Source organism: Rasamsonia byssochlamydoides (assembly GCF_041956645.1).
Source record: "Rasamsonia byssochlamydoides strain NRRL 3658 unplaced genomic scaffold VTN77scaffold_8, whole genome shotgun sequence".
Classification (NCBI taxonomy): Eukaryota; Fungi; Ascomycota; class Eurotiomycetes; order Eurotiales; family Trichocomaceae; genus Rasamsonia; species Rasamsonia byssochlamydoides.
In genome coordinates, this window is record NW_027192391.1 from 517,410 (window position 1) to 536,377 (window position 18,968).

Genomic DNA, 18,968 nt, shown 5'->3' on the forward strand with positions numbered 1-18,968 from the left:
CCTTGCAATACTGGGCATTTTGTAGGCTGGTTTATATTCAAATCATCGGAGGTTCGGCATGTATCGTCTTCTTTTATGCACCTCATAATGCAATAATGCAAAAGCGTCTATTACCCCCTCCTTTTATAAGTGTCTGTGCTCTGCATTTTACAGGGTTGTTTGCGTACAAGTTTCGGCATATTTAAGCTACTTTTATGCATATGAAAGCATAATTATAATGCATAAGGTTCTGTGCCCCCCCCCCCCCCCCCCAACATATTACAACATGTTGCAACATGTTCTCAGATCATTTTCTCGGATCAAAAAGCTCAGAGTATATATCTACATATCTACTCGGTTTTGGTATTTTGGATCCTTTTATATATATCACGGGTCTGTTTGCTCTATGCCGTTACCTCTCATGGATTCTCAAAAAAAAAAACTCAGATTCAAGTTATGGATATTGCAAACAACCGTAAAAGACAACACCAAAGATAAATGCCGAGCGATTAGTAACTGTCAACCTGAGTTAGCACCGTATATGCGCATATATATCATCTATATCCACATTAGGTGTCTTGACATATTTTTTGTGGTCGAATGGGGGTAATTTTGCTTGATAGTAACTAAGTATAAGCTAAGTTATTCAGATAAGGTAATCGGACACCGAGCGAGCCGCAAAACCCCCTAATTTCCCCTGACCATGCTCATCAGCTCTAGTAGGTATACCTCTAACTTAGTTATTCTTATTATTCTTTTGACCTAAGGGGAGAGGTCCTTATTACTTGTGTGTTTACCTTTAGGATAATCAGTCCACTATGAGTCTATATTGCAGTCAGCATATAGCACTGATCCTTGTTGCCAGTCAGGCATCTTGATCCTTCGAAATGACCAATCCAAGAACCAACGACTCTGTCAGACCCGCGCGTAACAGGCTGCTCCCTTAGACTGCCCTATGCCTACTCTTACCACTATTATGTAATTAATCAAAGCAGCCATACTGCATAAGCAACCCTAAACTGATTATGAATGGAATTCAATTTGGGGGAAGACTATAGGTACCTAGTAGGGTTGTACCGAGTGTTAACATCCCTGATAGGAATTGGTATTAACCTTCCAAGGTTGGAAGACTGATCTGCCTGGCCAGATCACGTGGTCTCGCGCCACCAACCCCGCGTCTTCGACGCGCCGACAGGCAGCATCACCTCATTCCGGTAAGAAGCTCTCGGAAGTGACAGAGCTGCACCGCCTTCAAAACGGAGGCGAGGTGAAGAGCATACGCATCAAAGCTTTCTCCTACTCGGCCTTCATTCTTCAGAGAGAGCTGGTCAATATGTAAGTCTTCTGTCTTGGTCCCTTTATGAAAACAGGTCTTTGTTGCTAAACTCTGTCAGGTGTAAGTTTTACTGGACATGGACGCTTTAGTCGGAACTCTAGTCTGACTCTTGCAGCAAAAATTGACAAGCTTTCGATTCTTGGGTGAGACTCCTTATTGCCCATATTGCCTTTTCTGATTTGATGACGTGGTTGTGATCGGTCTAACACAAGTCAATGTAGTGTACGTTCGTTCGACAATACCCGAAGCGAAACTATCCAGTTCCATACGCCGTTGACCTTGATCGTTGGATATAATGGATCTGGAAAGACTGTATGTGGGATGTCGCTGTTTCTCTCGAGACATGCTTACACGACCCACAGACAATTATCGAATGCCTCAAATATGCCACCACCGGCGAGCTACCTCCCAACAGCAAGGGTGGAGCCTTCATCCACGATCCCAAGGTGCATACCTTTGACTCCCGGAGCTGAACTTTACTAAACTAGGATGCAGCTATGCGGAGAAAAAGAAGTTCTTGCGCAAGTGAAGCTTGCGTTCAGGAGCACCTCAGGAGCTAAGATGGTCGCTACCCGGAGCTTGCAGCTTACTGTGAAGAAGACAACTCGACAGCAGAAAACGCTGGAGGGCCAGCTCTTGATGGTCAAAGATGGCGAAAGGACTGCCATCTCCTCCCGTGTTGCGGAGCTGGATCAGATCATGCCCCAATACCTTGGTGTTTCTAAAGCTATCCTCGACTCTGTCATCTTCTGCCATCAGGACGAAAGTCTCTGGCCAATGAGTGAGCCTTCAGTTCTAAAGAAGAAGTTTGATGAGATTTTCGAAGCCATGAAATACACCAAGGCTATTGAGAACATCAAGGCTCTAAGAAAGAAACAGAACGAAGAGCTTGCAAAATACAAAATTATGGAGCAGCACGCGAAGGAGGACAAGGATAAAGCCGACCGCGCTGAAAAGAGATCGATCAAACTTCAAGAGGAGATTGAGGCCTTGCGCGAAGAGACACATAAACTCTCGCAGGAGATGCGGCAGGCTGCTGAGTTGGCCGACAAGGCTTGGAAGGAATCAGAGAGCTACGCTCAAATTATCGGTGCCTTGGAAGGAAAGCGTATTGAGGCTAAGAGCATCCAGGCCACTATCGATAACTTGAAGCGGCATCTGGTTGAAGTCGATGACTCAGACGAATGGCTCCAGTCCACTTTGGAGCAGTTTGAGTCCCGGCAGATCCAGTACCAGCAACAGGAGGAAGCGCAGAAGGAAAGATATATGGATATCAAAGAGCAAATTGAGAGTGCTCGACGACGGCTGGGGTTGAAGCAGGCTGAATGCGGCAAGTTCGAAAATGACAAAGCGCAGTTTGAGCGACAGGTGGAGAGAAGGGAAAATATGATCAAGGAAATTGCGCGTCGAAATAATATTCGGGGGTTTGATGGCACTCTTGACGACACCCAGATTGATGAATTCATGCACAGGATGCGGAAACTTGTCAAGGATCACAACCAAGCCCTGGAGCGCTCCAGAAAGGAGGGACAGGCCGAGCTCCGAGAAACGCAAAATATTCTCAACCAGATTGCACAGCGCAAATCCGCGCTTCAAGAAAGCAAGAACGTCGCAAGAAGGCAAATTGCGGAGAACGACAAAGAGGCCGCAAGGTATCAAACCCGGCTTGACGAGATCGACGTCGATGAGGGGACAATCGCTGTTCTTGAATCCAAGAAAGAAAGTGTCGAGTCTCGCTTAAGTCAGCTCAAAGAACACGCACGCTCTGCTTCTTGGGATAAGGAGATCCAAAATGCCAATGCCGAGCTCAAGTCTCTCGAGGACGAGAGCTCCCGGCTGAACGCAGAGCTCATAGCGGGAACCAAGAGGGCCGGCGATCTAGCTCGCTTGGATCATCTGAAGAAGGAGCTCAAAGATCGCGAGCGTCAATTGGAGACCATGACGGGAGCACACGGGGAAAGGCTGTCCAAGCTCGTAAGCCAAACTTGGCATCCTGAGACTTTAGAGCAAGATTTTCAAAAGGCTCTAGAAGAAGAATCTAAGTCTTTAACTCTTGCCGAGCGTGACCGCGATGGAGTTGCAAGGGAGCTGGAACATGTGGAGTTCAAACTCAAGAATGTTAGGAAAGAACTGAGACAGCGGCAGAAAGAGCTTGACGAATGCGTCAAAAGGATTCGTGAGGCGATCGACGATGAACCTTCTGAGTATCCAGACGTTGTCAAACAACGTCAAGCACAGCTGGATATGGCTAAAAAGGACGCCGACCAGTATGCTGGGATGGGTGAATATCTCAATAAATGTTTGGAGGCAGCGAAGCAAAGAAAGGTTTGCAGAACCTGTGCAAGGCCGTTCAAGACGGAAGCAGAATTCCAGGCGTTTAAGAACAAATTAGAAGTGCTTGTCAAAAAGGCCACTCAAGATGCTGAGGACGAAAATATGCAGCAACTTGAGGAGGACCTGGAAAATGCACGAGCAGCTAGTACCGATTACGATACATGGGTCCGCCTGTCTCAGACAGATATCCCAGCCCTTGAAAAGGAAGAAGAGCAATGTGAAGCTCAAAGAGAAGAGCTCTTGGCTAAAATCGAGGACCACGATAGGATTGTCAGTGAGCGGACGGACAAGAAGAGAGAGGTTGAGTCTCTTACCAAAACGGTGACCTCGATTATTCGATGCGACAGTGAAATCAAGTCTCTTCGATCTCAAATCCAAGAAGTTACCTCAAAACAGCAAGATTCTGATTCTTCACGGACTCTGGAGGATATTCAAGACGAAATTGCTGCTATTGGAGAGAAGTTTCGCGCCATCAAGAAAACCTTATCGAAACTTACTAGCGAGAAGGACCAGTCGCGAACCGACATAAATAAACTGGAGCTAGAATTAAGAGACGTGCAGAGCAGTCTCAATAACGCTAGCCACCAGTTGGAGAAGAAGTCAGAACTCGTCGCTCGGATCGACGAGTACAAGAAATTGAATGCGAAGCAGCGGGAAGCCATTGAAAAAGCTGACCAAGACATCGAGAAGCTTGCTCACGAAATGGCAAAAGCCCAAGCCATGCATGACGACATCAGTCAACGTGCTGAAGCTAGAGAGAGGGAGCTGCAGCAAGCTCTATCACAGCTGTCAGAAAGTCTGCGTCAGCTGGACCTTGCAAATGAGGAGATCAAGTCCTACAATGACCGAGGCGGTCCAGATCAATTGGCCAAGAGCAGGAGTGACTTGAAAGCGATTGAGGGAGAGATTAGCGCCCTCGAAGCAGAACAGGCCAATATTACACGGGAAATAAACAAGATCTCAGCTCAGCTGAAGGACAGTGAGAATACCAAACGGCAGTATTCGGACAATCTTGCCTATCGTCAGGCATGCAGAGCACTAGAGAAAGTGCAGGCAGAAATCGAAAAGCTGGAGGCTCAAAATGCAGAGATTGATCGCAGTCGCTTCAAGGAGGAATCTGAGCGCTGGACTCGAAAACACAATGCTCTTGCGGCACTGCAAGCGAGCAAGATGGGCGAGATGAAGTCCAAGGATGATCAGCTCATGCAGCTCTTGGCGGACTGGAACACCGATTATAAAGATGCGGCGCTTAAGTACAAGGAGGCTCATATAAAAGTGGAAACTACGAAGGCTGCCGTTGATGACCTGGGTCGATATGGAAGCGCGCTTGACAAGGCCATCATGAAGTATCACAGTCTAAAGATGGAGGAAATCAACCGGATCATCGAAGAGCTATGGCAAAAGACGTATAGAGGCACCGATGTCGATACCATCCTGATCCGCTCCGACAGTGAGAATGCCAAAGGCAACCGGTCCTATAACTACCGTGTTTGCATGGTCAAGCAAGGTGCTGAAATGGACATGCGTGGACGGTGCAGTGCTGGGCAGAAGGTGCTTGCTAGCATCATTATCCGCCTCGCTCTCGCCGAATGTTTCGGTGTTAACTGCGGACTTATTGCGCTTGATGAGCCGACTACAAACCTTGACCGGGACAACATTCGGTCTCTTGCTGAATCGCTGCACGACATCATTAAGGCTCGTCAACAGCAGGCCAATTTCCAGCTGATTGTCATTACTCACGATGAAGAATTTCTGCATCATATGCAGTGCGGAGATTTCTGTGACTATTATTACAGAGTGTCAAGGAACGAGAGACAGAAATCGATCATTGAGAGGCAGTCTATCGCTGAGGTGCGTCATTTCTGTTGAAAATACTTCGGGTCACACGGACGAACTGACAGAGAAACAGGTTATGTGATATTACGTACGGGTTTACATTCATACAGCTGCCACTCTATCCCGTCTTCTTAGTTCCTTAGTAGGCTAGGGCGGTTTTTCTTGATCTCCCTCGGTTTTCTTGCTACTCGAATCTTGCTGTCTATGTTATCATTGTAAGATGGACTGGAGTTATGGCGTCGGATACGATGGAAATGTAAATGAGATAATGAACCATATCGTACGTTATTCTGGTCTTTGCATGTATTGGCACCGCATAAGGGAAAATGCTTGCGTTTTTCTTTTTCCTATAAAATAAGCAGAGTCATATCTTAATTTAATATGATAGGTTACAAGGTATATAAGACTGTAAAGTACAAGATAAGGGCAGCTTCGATCCTCTCCACTAGCCTGGGGTTTCACAACACACTACACCTCATCTCTACAATTCCTCCTCCTCTTCTCCGTCATCATATTCTTCCGCCTCTCCCTCGTCCTCATCAACCAACGGCACGAACCGGAAGTCGACAAAGCTCACGTTGCCGCCGAAGCCTCCACTAGGTAGTACGCCTCCTGAAGTTCCCCCGCTATTGTCATTTCCCCCAAGCTCGATCATGAATTGGAGGCTCAGCACACCCTGTCTGTCACCGCGAATACTGACCTTGCTGGCAACGGCCATCGCACGGGTGGCTTTCCGGATTAGAGAGAAGCGGTAGTTTTGTTTGACGCGATGGCCCATGGACGATGGCGGATTGACGAGGAACGTCTCCGTCACTGTGGGAGCGAGTTTTGCCTTCTTGGGCTGGGGCCTAGAAGTGCTGCCGTCCTCGGTTAGGACTTTGTGATGGGCGTGAGATAGTGAGCTCCCGCGCTCGCCGTCTTTTTCTACCGAGAACTCTACGGTCGACTCGCTGAATGGGCCACCAGAGCCAGAGAGCGCAAAGAACGGTTCTCGCTTGGCAGATGCGGAGATCGTGAGAACACTTGGGTTCGTCGCGTCTAGTTCGGTCACGGCATTGTGCAGCCAGGCTGAACGCATAATGATTTTCATGATGATCGCATCCCGCTGCAGAGGGATGTCCAGCTCGCCAGCTGCCGAGCCGAAGGAAGGATCGTCTGGCTCGTAGGTCGTGAGTTCGCAGGTCGTTGTGACGCCCGCTTCGGAAATAATGATGCTGAGAGGACCTCCGACGTGGGAATAGCGCAATGTGCATGACCGATTGAGAAGTAAGGCTGGGGTTGTGAAGGCGTTTGAAGCCGTGGAGTTCTGTTGATGCGCACTTGTTGATGCGAACGAGTTATTCGCCGAAGCGTTGTTATCGCTAATGCCGAAAATTTGGAGAGTCTCCAGGAGCGCAGAAAGGGAGATCAAGAAATGGGGATATATGCCGCTGTCCGAGCCATCATCGTTGTTATCAGGCTCACCGTCAGAGTGGTTGCTGCGCCCAGAAGGTGGAGTGAAGCTATAAGTCGTGAAGAGGGCCTTGTCTAAAAAAGCCAGTCCCTGCATTACCCGGCTTTCTTCAACGGAAAAGCGGATTCCCTCCGGGGTGATCTGAACGGAAGCCTTTGGGGCGAAGCCGATACACCGCAACAAGGTGTAAAGATGATTGGCGTTGCTAGAGACAGCGGTGAAAATAGGGTCCATGCTTGCAAGTGTCGCGAGCTCCTAGTATTCAGATTCAGACAGAGAAGAGTCCGGTCAGGGGAACGTTGAATAATCTAGCAGTAAAAGGCCTTCATTGCTCCAGCTTATCATACATTATCATGCGCAACGGTGATTGAGGGTATGATTCCAGTTAAACATAGACCCCAACGGCGCAGATCATGAATACCGCTCCGAAACTATTGAAAATGAGGTCAGTGTCGAAAGCAATCGAAAAGTTTGCATATGCACGTACCCAAACGCCAATGACGCAGGAAAGCCTAGCAGAGGGATATTCAGGAGAGATCGGTCTGAGGGAAGTTAGTGGGCATGATCAGTTAGCCGTCAGTGAGGGATCAACGGACTTAAACCGAAGAGACCAGTAAGGATCAAAGCTGTAAAGGACAGGTCAGCCAGTTTCCTCTGAGTTTTTGGAAGCTGTCATCCCTACCTGTCAAGAGCAAGGTGAAGCCAACGAAGAACTGGCTGTCTTTTGAGACGAGAGGGTAATAAGGAGCTGTGGAGGCCTCCCAGATCTCGTTTAGAGACATTGGGGAAAGTCTGAGCGACGAATGAAAGCAATTACAGCAAAACGAACTTCTGAAGCTTGCTGACAAGCAGTTCAGCTTCTTCAATTACAATTGACGGAGGAGTATCTCTTCATCAGCACGCCAATCTCCCATCAACAGCCATCAAGGATCACCTTGAAACGTACGTAGCTGTCCTCTTTGGGTTGGGTTTCGGATAAACAAAGTCCCGACGCTAATCTCCGATCTCCACCAATCATCCGGGGTTAGTCCCTTATTATCGCGGAGGTGTCATCAGCAACCGCCACTTCTGTGATCACTTCACAGACTCGCCATCTGTGTTCCATCAAGCAATCTTGTCACACCATGTCGTCTACAGCTGCCAGTGAAGGTAGGATTGGAAGCAATGTCTGCGCTCAGAAATCCACGATGCTGATTGAGATTTAGGTACGAAGCGCAAGGCTTCGGAGGAAGCCGATTCCCCGGATTCCAAGCAACGGAGCAAGAAGGCCCGCACGGAATCCCCAGAGAAAGAGGCAAAGGTTGGGAGGGTAACGTCCTTTTGGAATGATTGATTGGTTCTGACAGTTTGCAGGATGAACCGGTTGATACTGATCAACAGCAGCTCAAGATCGTTCCTTACCCTGAGAAGGTATGGTGCAATGCGTTAAACTTTCTACCCTGCGGGTGCTAACATGCGATAATCAGGCTGCTGTCCTCGAGGAACGCCGTGGGGAAATCGAGTTCCGTGTTGTCAACAATGACGGTAGCCGGGAGAGCTTTATCATTCTTACGGGTTTGAAGTGCATCTTCCAGAAACAGCTGCCCAAGATGCCGAAGGACTACATTGCGCGACTCGTGTACGACAGGGCACATCTTTCCATCGCTATTGTCAAGAAGAATCCGCTGGAAGTTGTTGGGTATGTTTTTCAAGATAGTATCCACCATAGACCTGTCAATTGCTGACGTGAGGCCAGTGGAATTACATACCGTCCGTTCAAGGGCCGGAAGTTCGCAGAAATTGTCTTCTGCGCCATTTCCTCCGATCAACAAGTCAAGGGGTACGGAGCGCACCTCATGTCTCATCTTAAGGTATGTCCTGTTACCAGAGACATACCATACGACCTTATGTCTGACGCTTTTCCAGGACTACGTGAAAGCGACCTCTGACGTGATGCATTTCTTGACCTACGCCGATAATTACGCCATTGGTTATTTCAAGAAGCAAGGATTTACGAAGGAGATTACTCTGGACAAGTCGATCTGGATGGGATACATCAAGGACTACGAGGGAGGAACCATCATGCAGTGTACGATGCTCCCCAAGATCCGATATCTGGAGGCGGGCCGGATGCTTCTGAAACAGAAAGAGGCCGTCCAGGCCAAGATTCGTGCCTTCAGCAAGTCTCACATCGTCCATCCACCACCAAAGGAGTGGAAGAATGGTGTCTGCAAGATTGACCCTCTGAGCATTCCTGCTATCAAGGAGTCCGGTTGGTCCCCGGATATGGACGAGCTGGCGCGTCAACCGCGCCATGGGCCGAACTACAACCAACTGTTGCACCTTCTCAATGATATGCAGAACCACTCGGCGGCTTGGCCATTTGCCCAACCAGTCAACCGTGATGAGGTTCCAGACTACTACGAAGTCATCAAGGAACCCATGGATCTGTCGACCATGGAAGAGAAGCACGAGAAAGACATGTACCCGACCCCGCAAGACTTCATTAAAGATGCAATGTTGATTTTCGACAATTGCCGGAAATACAATAGCGAGAACACCCCCTACGCAAAAAGCGCCAACAAGCTGGAGAAGTTTATGTGGCAGCAGATCAGAAACATCCCGGAGTGGTCGGTGAGTAATCCACCTCTCAATATTAAATCAAATTGTCTCGATACTGACCATTCGTAGCATCTCGCGGAGGGTCATTGAAAGTACGGGATTGTTCTATGACTCATGACAGTACAACGATTTCTTTGCGCTTGGAATACCCATTGGCGTTGGGGGGAGGTCTGTTGCTCAGGAAGCATTTCATTTGATAGGATTTACATAATATAATTAGGAACACATTCCTGTGAATTATTCAATTATGGTAGTGAAAGCCAGGTATCATGACTGTGAAAGCGTGCATGGTTCTTGGCATGTACCTAGGTGTCGAGTAGCTGGGGATGTCGCGTTTCACACAATGCGCTGTATCCAGTTGGAATTTTATTAATGCCAATCGCCTACTCAATTGACTCGAATTTTCAGGATCTCGGACTTCTGATCTATCGTATCTGGTGCCGTTGAGTCTAGATCACAGACCACGTATTGCGCGTCCGATGTAATTTCGGAATATTGTTTAGGCGTTCCCGGGCAGATCACCGTCCCAGTGTGGCTTGTCTCAGACATTCAGGGTCTCTGTGCAGTCTTGCAATGCCCAATTTCGACTTGCCCCAGTTACGGATTTCAATGCTTGCTCATCGCAGTTGCTGAATAGTCGATTCTTACAGAGTGGTGGCCGTTCTGGAGACGTTCTGACCCCAGGAAACCCGCGGGGGTTCCTGTTTGGGCACTTGTGTTGACGACCGCACCCTGAAACGCAACCGACCGTCAGTCTCTCGTTTATCTCCCCTTAGAGTCGCTCGTTAGAAATCAATCAGGAGTCTACACCATATTTGCGCGAATTGCCGCGTCCCTTCTTTTCGCATTCAAACCCACGATACGCTGTCGCAGCTGCATTGGGACCCTTGAAACGAGGGGTACGAGTGGTTTTAGACCCAGCTACCGCACGAGACCGTTGATCATTGGGTCACGATACCTGGTGGAGGCGTGATCAATTGGATTTCAGTACTGCTTCGCCATGGCTACAGGAGCTTCGCCAGAGATCGAGCAGCGCAAGCGCTTGCCGACTCTCTATGAGGTTCTGAGTCGTTACACGCTCGCACCAGTCGATCTCTTTTCCTTCTACATTTACATGCGCGACCAGCAGCGCTCTGTCGATTATCTGGACTTCTGGTAAGATATGTTGATGCAGATTTATATTGGTCGGTTTCTGACGTCAGTTGCCAGGCTCGACGTTTCCCAGCATATGTCCTTGTGCCGACATTACGTCCGCGAGCTGCGACGTTCGGTTCTCGTAGCCACGCCCGAATTAGAGAAGGCAGGTAGCAAGCGCTCGTCGACGATTCTGGAGAACCTGGGTGATATTCCGTTGGTCGAGGCGGGTCCCTCTGGCTTCCGCGGTGGAACTAAGGATTCAAGCGAGAAAGAGGCCGATCAGAGACTTTCTGCCTTTCTACGGTCCGAGGGTCAATCTCAGCATTCTCCTCAAGGCAGCGTGGACTCTGCTGCCAAAGTTCCGTCGAATGAACGCTCCCCCCGTCCCGGCTTCGCTCCCGAAGCCCGAAACGACTCCTCAAACTCACCGGGCCACACTGTGGCTAGGTCCGATATCCGTCGTAGCGCAGAGAAGATCTTGTATACCTATATTCTGCCGGGCTCAGAGCGCGAGATTGTTCTTCCTGAAGAAATGGCGAATTCAATCATCGATATGGTTGAACGGGACGGCAGGGACGATCCAGAAGTATTCGATACTGCCAAGGATTATGTCTTTCAGGCCATGGAGCGCGATGCTTTCCCTGGATTCTTGCAGGCAAAGGCTCTGGGGAACCTTGTCCCTCTAAGTATTGTGGCTCGTTTGGCATTCGCTCTCGCCAGCTTTGGAGGGGGATTCTGGGGTGCCTTTTTCGTGGTTTTGACAGACAAACCAAGGCATATTCGCTGCTGGGTAAGTGCGACTCCTTCGAGGGAATGTTTCTGTTTATCTGACAGTTGAGTCGTAGGTTATCTTGCCTTTTGCCATCGCGTCGTATTTCATAGCCTCCTACCAGTACAAGATCGATCCGATCATGGCACTCCTCGGTTTCAGTGAATACACATTCATGAACTGGGCGAGTATTCGCGAGCCTTATGTCCGTACGCTGCTCAATAAGCGTGCCACAGCGACACTGCTGCTAGCGATATTTCTCGCTGTCGCCCTTAGCGTTCTGTTCATCTTCGTACCCGGAACGATGCTCTAGATGGACGCCCTGATCCGACTAACTCGGGTTCCCTACGCTTTTTTCTCGTTGTCTGCGTTTGGCGTTCGTGGATCATTTGCCGATTGGATAGTAGCTATTGGCGCAAAGCATGGAGAATTGGGTTGGTTGCCTTTATGATACTCCCGCATTTTTCTCAAGCCAGGTGCTTGGTTTTGTTTGTCAGATTCATCTTTCCTTTCTGTGAATATACTTCCCTCCGCCCCCGATAATCGCTAGCACCATTCACAGCTGTTCAGCAGGTATTTTCCTTTCCCTTTCGTCTCTTCGTCATATATCTTATCGTTGCCGTCCTTGTCATTCCTGGCATTGAACAAATATCTCCTCATATTTCACTTTCAGGGTGATCCGAGGCACTGGTGTCTTGGTACATACAACAACCACTGCATCATTCACCAGTTTCCATTTCCATATTTTCCTTTGCCTGCTCCTCCTCCTCCTCGTCCTTTTATTGTCGACTCATACCCCGTTATCACTGTTGTGTTGTTCGATTTTTTCATCATCTTGTCGTTAGTTTATTTGTAGGTAGTCTAGTTTAGGTGCGAGGCCGGCTGAAGGATTGCATTACAACTGGCCGGGCGAGCTAGTTCAGGTTGATCTAGCTTAATCAATGCAATCAATGTAATAATGCAAGTTTTTGTCTAAGGATCTCAGACTCGAAACTGGGAGGAACGTAACGTTAGATTAGAATCATGCCTTGGGGTATTCGTTTTTGAGCGTTGACTGCCTGGCGAGTACTACTGGGTAAGGCTTGTTAAATTTCCATCACCCATTTATTAATCCTATCAAATCAACCCTTCTTCCCCATATTCAGGATCCGCTTGGCCTGTCGTGCCGCTCTGCTGCTGCTCGAAGACGCTCCTGCGCCCTCGTCGATATCCATCCGCGATCCGGACGCATCCACCCCACCGTCGCTCCCATTGTCCCAGTAGCCGTCGTCATCGTCTACGTCGCCGCTAAATTCCCGCTTACTGCCGCTGAATTTGGTTCCTCCAGCGCCACCGCTGCCACTGCTGCTGCTATTCGATTGTAGGAGGGTATTAGGCCCGGCATTATTTCCGCCAAGCGCTCGGCCTGCTGCAGATGAGGGTTCTGCGCTCGCTGCTCCTCCATCGTCAGCGCCGCCGTCACCTTCCCAGCCTGCGATACTCCGTTCTAGCTTGGAGGCTCTTTCTCGCTCCCGTTCGCGATTCTTCGCCGCCTGGGCCTTGATCTTCGCGATCTCGGCTTCGATCCCGCCGATGACGTCGCCGCACCGGCCCTCCCATTCGGACAAGATGGTGATCATCTTTGAGACCGTCTGCGGTCGAACGTCTCGTAGCGGAGCCACCGATGTCACATGCACGGTTGGCGGGTTGGTCGCGGGCGAGAAACGGGCGGTGATGAGGGAAGAATAGATCGCGGTGGTCACTAATGACTCAAGTTCGGCGGGCGTCGAGATCGACAGAGCCTTCATCAGCGACTCGTAGGTGAGCGGTCGGAGAGTACTGGCGAGGGTGAGAAGAGAGAGGAGGCGGAGTTTGAGGGTCTGTTCTTTATTCAGAGCGGGTAGGTTGGGGGTTTCTGCAGGAGGAGGAGAGGGGAAAGTTAGTCAAGCCCGTCGTATAGCCTAGTCATCATCCATAATACTACACGACTAGGCAGTCCAGACTCACCTTGATATTCCTGCCATGTGCCCCAAGCGAAAATCTCAAGCAGTTTCAGGTACCCTCGAAACTCTTCCGGGGTCTCCGGCGACCGCAGGGCTTGAACAGCTGGCGTCTCCAAAAGCTCCGCAAACACATACGTGTGAGGACTGGACGTGGCATTGGTGATGATATTCGCGACGAAGCGAGGGGAAGACGCGCTGGATGAGGTCGTAAGATGTATGAATGGTTGGAGAGCCTCGAGGGCCCGCGTTTGCGCCTGGTCCATATTATCCTTTCTTTCTTATCTTGTATGGTGTCTCGTCTTGCTGGTCATGAGCACTGATGTAAGCCTGTAAATGTAATAGTTTACGCATTAGCTCTACTTCAAGTAGTTGGTGGAGGGTGTGGAAGGATCCATATACCAGATAAATTCAGATTAAGGTGGATTTATGGTATAAGCTAGTGATCTCAAAAGCTAGAGCAGCCGTAGTTCAGTATCGAGACTGTCATTAGGTGCCTGGCAAGTGGATGGTGATGATAATGATAGTGGTGGTGGTTGACTGATGGGTGAGGCTTGTTTGCATCCCATACAAACAACTTCCCCGCTGATAAATAAATGGCCTAATCGGAGGTGAAGGATGAGTCCTTCGAAAACAAATCCATAAATCTATGAACTACTGTACATTCTGACTGAGCAATCAATGATTTACTCCCTCATGGACTTCCATCCTATGTCGCGATTGCTGAAATATCATACGGTTGGCTGGTTTCATTACTCAGGGCCCTTCTTGGCTCACTTCTCTACATGGAGCGTTTCGAAAACAGGTGGATATCCTACAGCAGCCATCACGGGTCACTTTTGGTATTGGAATTCTAGCAGCTCTACCGTAATTCCAACAGGGCTGGATTCGCAGTTGAATGGACATAACGACACGACTTATTAATTCTCAGTAGACTTCAGTAGTAATAGGGAGACACAAAGAGATAACAGCGGATAGTATTATTACTCCGTACTTCCGTACTGTACGGAGTAATAACCAACCAAGGGATCCCCACTCGTAGTGTTGATTGATAATAGATAACAAATTCCAAGTGAGCGTATGCAAAAAGGCAATAGTGGCTTTGGACTACCAGGACCTCGTTCATTGCTACCTACCAAGGTAGGACGTACTAAGTGATATTCAATCCTATTTTTGATGCGGAGTCAGTGTTTCAAGCCATGCCGCAGGCTGGGTTTCATCGCTGCCTCAGGAAAGTAGGGAAGGTGTCCTCCTAAGAACTTCAGCAATTAAAATCCAGGGCGGTAGCTCTCTGTGTCCTTCAACAAGATCTTTCCTGTTTAATAATACATGTATAGTTCTCTACGAGAGCTATGGACGCCTGACATTCTTGGGGCCATCTGGGGCTGATTGATAATCACGGAATAGCTCTCCGGCGTGGATCGCCTGAAGGCAATCTCAGCTCAGCTCCCCCGCGGCAACCCTTGTTCCACAAGATATCCTGGCGTTCATCTCCTTTCTTTGTCTTGACAGATTCTTTGTTCTTTGTTCATTGTCGCTGGGTAATATACACACAGCATTCCCCGCCGAGACCACCCTTGCAAATTCCGGGACTTCCGTAATCACCGAATCGGAGTAACGCGGCCTCCTACGTGGAAGAGCCCCTCCCTTCAAATCTCTCTGGGAACCACGCAAATGTGCTGACGACGTTCATTTTTTCCTCTCATATCCCTTTGGATATAAAAACAAACAAATGACAGACACAATGGCGTCGTCATCCCTTGACGAAGAACGCGATTCGGCAAGGCGGAAAAGACCTGCGCATATGGCGACCACAACTCTCAAAGTGGATGGCATGACCTGCGGCGCATGCACCTCCGCCGTCGAAGGGGCTTTCAATGGCGTCGAAGGCGCAGGAACGGTGTCTGTGAGCTTGGTCATGGGTCGTGCGGTCGTGCATCACGACCCAGTCGCATTGCCACCTGAGAAGGTCGCTGAAATCATCGAAGATCGAGGGTTCGATGCTCAAGTTCTGTCCACAGACATGCCGAGCGAGGAGCCAGGTCTGGGGAAAAACCGCCCGCAGATTTCAACGACGACCGTGGTGGTGGAAGGCATGACTTGTGGCGCCTGTACGTCCGCTGTGGAAGGAGGCCTGAAAGATTTGCCTGGCGTCAAGTCCGTCAGCGTATCCCTCCTCTCAGAACGCGCGGTCGTAGAACATGATGCGTCCTTGGTTACGCCAGCTCAGATTGCGGAGGCCATTGAGGACCGAGGCTTTGGTGCCACCGTGCTGGACACGAAGACTCCTGAGTCATCAGCCGTGTCTTCGCGCACGGCAGAAAACAAGGCCCAATTGATGTCCACAACAGTCTCCATCGAAGGGATGACATGCGGAGCGTGCACGTCAAGCGTCACAAATGCCTTCAAGGATGTGAAAGGAGTGGTCCAGTTTGACATCAGTCTGCTGGCGGAGCGAGCAGTCGTCGTTCATGATCCTCAGGTTCTACCACCGGAGAAGATTGTTGCAATCATTGAGGATGTCGGGTTTGATGCCCGTGTGATCAGTTCTGCAGCACAGGTTGCTGCATCTTCACAGTCCTCTCGATCCGTTCGCCTTTCCATCTACGGTCTCCGTGACACAGCATCGGCAGCCTCCCTGGAGAACCTTTTACGGCAGAAGAACGGCGTCACTTCAGTCTCGGTAAACTTTTCTACGTCTCGCGCTAACATCGTCTACAATTCCACCGCTGTAGGGATTCGGTCACTTGTGGAAGCTATCGAGGCAGCAGGGTATAATGCTTTGGTCTCGGACTCGGAAGATAATAATGCCCAGCTCGAGTCTCTCTCAAAGACCAAGGAGATTCAGGAGTGGAGGCGGGCCTTCTGGTTTTCCCTGTCCTTTGCCATCCCTGTATTCCTCATCAGCATGATCTTCCCCATGTACCTTCCCGTTCTGGACATTGGCAAATTCCAGATCCTTCCAGGTCTCTATCTCGGTGACCTTCTCAGCTTGGTGCTTACGATTCCGGTACAATTCGGCATTGGGAGGCGTTTCTACGTGACCAGCTACAAAGCGCTGAAGCATCGCGCCCCAACCATGGATGTTCTCGTGATGTTGGGGACCTCGGCAGCCTTCTTTTTCAGCGTCTTCGCTATGATAGTGGCCATGTGCAGTCAGTCTCATATGCGTCCAAGCACGGTATTCGACACCAGCACCATGCTCATCACCTTCATTACTCTCGGGCGATGGCTGGAAAATCGAGCCAAGGGCCAAACATCCAAAGCCCTCTCCCGTCTGATGTCGCTGACTCCGTCAATGGCTACAATCTATGAAGATCCCATCGCCGCAGAGAAGGCAGCTGAAGAGTGGAACGCCTCCGAAGCCACCACAGAAAAGGACAACACATCCGCATCGTCTCAGACACGGACAGTGAGCCAAAAGGTCATCCCAACAGAGCTTATTCAGGTCGGCGACATTGTCGTTCTACGACCTGGCGACAAAGTGTCGGCTGATGGCATTGTCATTCGCGGAGAAAGCTACGTCGACGAGAGTATGATTACAGGCGAGGCTCGTCCTATCAATAAAAAGAAAGGCAGTACGGTCATCGCGGGAACAGTCAATGGTGCTGGATCGCTCGACTTCAAGGTGACGCGTGCTGGCAGTGACACACAGCTGAGCCAGATCGTCAAGTTGGTGCAGGATGCTCAAACAAGCCGAGCTCCGATTCAACGCATGGCCGACGTGGTGGCTGGCTACTTCGTTCCCGTAATTATTGCTCTGGGATTGATCACATTCGTCGGCTGGATGATTCTCAGCCACGTCCTTCCTCACCCTCCCAAAATCTTCGTCGCAGAAGGCAACGGAGGCAAAGTGATGGTGTGCCTGAAACTCTGTATTTCAGTCATCGTCTTTGCATGTCCATGTGCTCTGGGCCTCAGTACGCCGACTGCAGTCATGGTCGGCACGGGTGTGGGTGCGGAACACGGCATTCTCGTCAAAGGAGGTGCTGCACTCGAGGCTGCGACCAAGATCAACCACGTCGTCTTTGACAAGACCGGGACACTGACTGAAGGCAAGATGAGTGTGGCTGAAACCAGACTGGAACCGACGTGGTCATCGAACGAATGGCGCCGTAGGCTGTGGTGGCTGATTGTTGGTCTGGCAGAGATGAGCAGCGAACACCCCGTGGCCAAAGCGATCGTGACGGCAGCCAAAGAGGAGACTTCGCTCGAAGCCCTGGATGGTAGTGTGGGTGACTTCGAGGTTTTGGTGGGCAGAGGCGTATCCGCAACTGTCGAGCCCGCATCGGGCGTTGAGCGCACGCGTTATCGGGTCCTCCTGGGAAATGCTGTCTTCCTTCGTTCCAAGGAAGTCAAGGTGCCTGAATGGGCTGACCCCAGTTCACAAGCTCCAGATGAGGCTGCCTCTGCAGTTTCTGCTTCTTCTCGGCCAAATGAAATGACTGGGTTGACGCAGATCCACGTTGCGATTGACGGACTCTACACTGGTACCATTTCCCTTCGTGATGCCCTGAAGTCGAGCGCAGTAGCAGCTGTTGCGGCCTTACATCGCATGGGCTTGTCGACCTCTCTCGTTACAGGCGACACGTACCCGGCCGCTTTAGCCGTTGCTAGAGCAGTTGGAATACCAGCGACATCTGTCCGTGCTGGTGTCTCTCCCGCCGACAAAAAGTCGATTGTGGCTTCTTATCAGGCATCTGGTGACCGAGTTGCTATGGTGGGAGACGGCATCAACGACTCTCCCGCGTTGGCCACTGCGTTCGTCGGTATTGCACTTGCGTCTGGCACAGACGTTGCGATGGAGGCAGCCGATATCGTGCTGATGCGGTCCGACGACCTCCTTGCCGTTCCGGCGAGTCTGTCTCTTGCTCGCACGATCTTCAGCCGCATAAAACTGAACCTGATGTGGGCATGTGTGTACAACGTCATTGGCCTGCCATTCGCCATGGGACTGTTTCTCCCCTTCGGAGGAATTACTCTGCACCCGATGGCAGCCGGCGCCGCAATGGCTGCGTCCAGCGTCTCCGTGGTCTGCAGCAGCCTGCTTCTCAAATTCTGGCGTCGCCCAAGCTGGATGACCGTGGAACGGTTGGAGAAGGAGGCCGCCCTGGGTCTGACCCAGCCACGAGAATCGCGGAAGACGCGGTGGAAGAAGAGCCCGTTTGCAGGGCACTCCCGCACCGCCAGCGCCCTGTTGGGAAGCCTCCATGACTACCGTGCTATGGTCACCCGTGCTGTCTTTGGTAGGAAATCGAGGCAAGCGAGAGAGGACGAGGGGTACGTGCCACTACAGACGGTGGAGCCGTGAGGAAGTCTTCAATGATGTGGATTTCACGTTTTTCTTTATGTATGTTTCTTACTGGTATTTTTTCCGGTGCGGTGTATACATATACATGTCCTCAACGCCTCTCCTATTGTTGTTGTTATTCTTATTCTTATTCTTACCCCCTTGGAACGTTTTCACGACTTGACGCTGCATCCTGTGATACCTGATACCTCTTTGTTTTACGTACGTACGTACTATAGTTAAGGAATTGGCAC

At 50.2% G+C, this 18,968-nt stretch overlaps 7 protein-coding genes across 7 annotated transcripts; 4 read left to right on the top strand and 3 right to left on the bottom strand.

The window, feature by feature from the left end:
* Nucleotides 1–1,876: 1,876 nt before the first annotated feature.
* Nucleotides 1,877–5,567, top strand: VTN77DRAFT_9005 (uncharacterized protein; the record flags this gene model as incomplete). Its single annotated transcript, XM_069425566.1, has 2 exons — nt 1,877–5,500; nt 5,559–5,567. 2 exons carry the CDS (start codon nt 1,877–1,879, stop codon nt 5,565–5,567), a joined length of 3,633 nt encoding a protein of 1,210 aa, XP_069280882.1.
* Nucleotides 5,568–5,966: 399 nt separating this feature from the next.
* Nucleotides 5,967–7,172, bottom strand: VTN77DRAFT_9006 (uncharacterized protein; the record flags this gene model as incomplete). The annotated part of the gene is made up of 1 exon (XM_069425567.1): nt 5,967–7,172. One exon carries the CDS (start codon nt 7,170–7,172, stop codon nt 5,967–5,969), a length of 1,206 nt encoding a protein of 401 aa, XP_069280883.1.
* Nucleotides 7,173–7,323: 151 nt separating this feature from the next.
* VTN77DRAFT_9007 (uncharacterized protein) lies at nt 7,324–7,720 on the bottom strand (the record flags this gene model as incomplete). Its single annotated transcript, XM_069425568.1, has 4 exons — nt 7,324–7,369; nt 7,426–7,480; nt 7,535–7,564; nt 7,621–7,720. 4 exons carry the CDS (start codon nt 7,718–7,720, stop codon nt 7,324–7,326), a joined length of 231 nt encoding a protein of 76 aa, XP_069280884.1.
* A 342-nt stretch (nt 7,721–8,062) lies between these two features.
* On the top strand, nt 8,063–9,629 carry VTN77DRAFT_9008 (uncharacterized protein; the record flags this gene model as incomplete). Its single annotated transcript, XM_069425569.1, has 7 exons — nt 8,063–8,087; nt 8,144–8,238; nt 8,292–8,348; nt 8,405–8,616; nt 8,674–8,788; nt 8,844–9,551; nt 9,609–9,629. The coding sequence occupies 7 exons, from the start codon at nt 8,063–8,065 to the stop codon at nt 9,627–9,629; spliced, it is 1,233 nt and encodes a 410-aa protein (XP_069280885.1).
* A 910-nt stretch (nt 9,630–10,539) lies between these two features.
* VTN77DRAFT_9009 (uncharacterized protein) lies at nt 10,540–11,758 on the top strand (the record flags this gene model as incomplete). The annotated part of the gene is made up of 3 exons (XM_069425570.1): nt 10,540–10,694; nt 10,749–11,466; nt 11,522–11,758. 3 exons carry the CDS (start codon nt 10,540–10,542, stop codon nt 11,756–11,758), a joined length of 1,110 nt encoding a protein of 369 aa, XP_069280886.1.
* An 808-nt stretch (nt 11,759–12,566) lies between these two features.
* VTN77DRAFT_9010 (uncharacterized protein) lies at nt 12,567–13,690 on the bottom strand (the record flags this gene model as incomplete). Its single annotated transcript, XM_069425572.1, has 2 exons — nt 12,567–13,339; nt 13,432–13,690. The coding sequence occupies 2 exons, from the start codon at nt 13,688–13,690 to the stop codon at nt 12,567–12,569; spliced, it is 1,032 nt and encodes a 343-aa protein (XP_069280887.1).
* Nucleotides 13,691–15,156: 1,466 nt separating this feature from the next.
* On the top strand, nt 15,157–18,735 carry VTN77DRAFT_9011 (uncharacterized protein; the record flags this gene model as incomplete). The annotated part of the gene is made up of 1 exon (XM_069425573.1): nt 15,157–18,735. One exon carries the CDS (start codon nt 15,157–15,159, stop codon nt 18,733–18,735), a length of 3,579 nt encoding a protein of 1,192 aa, XP_069280888.1.
* Between the last annotated feature and the right edge of the window lie 233 nt (nt 18,736–18,968).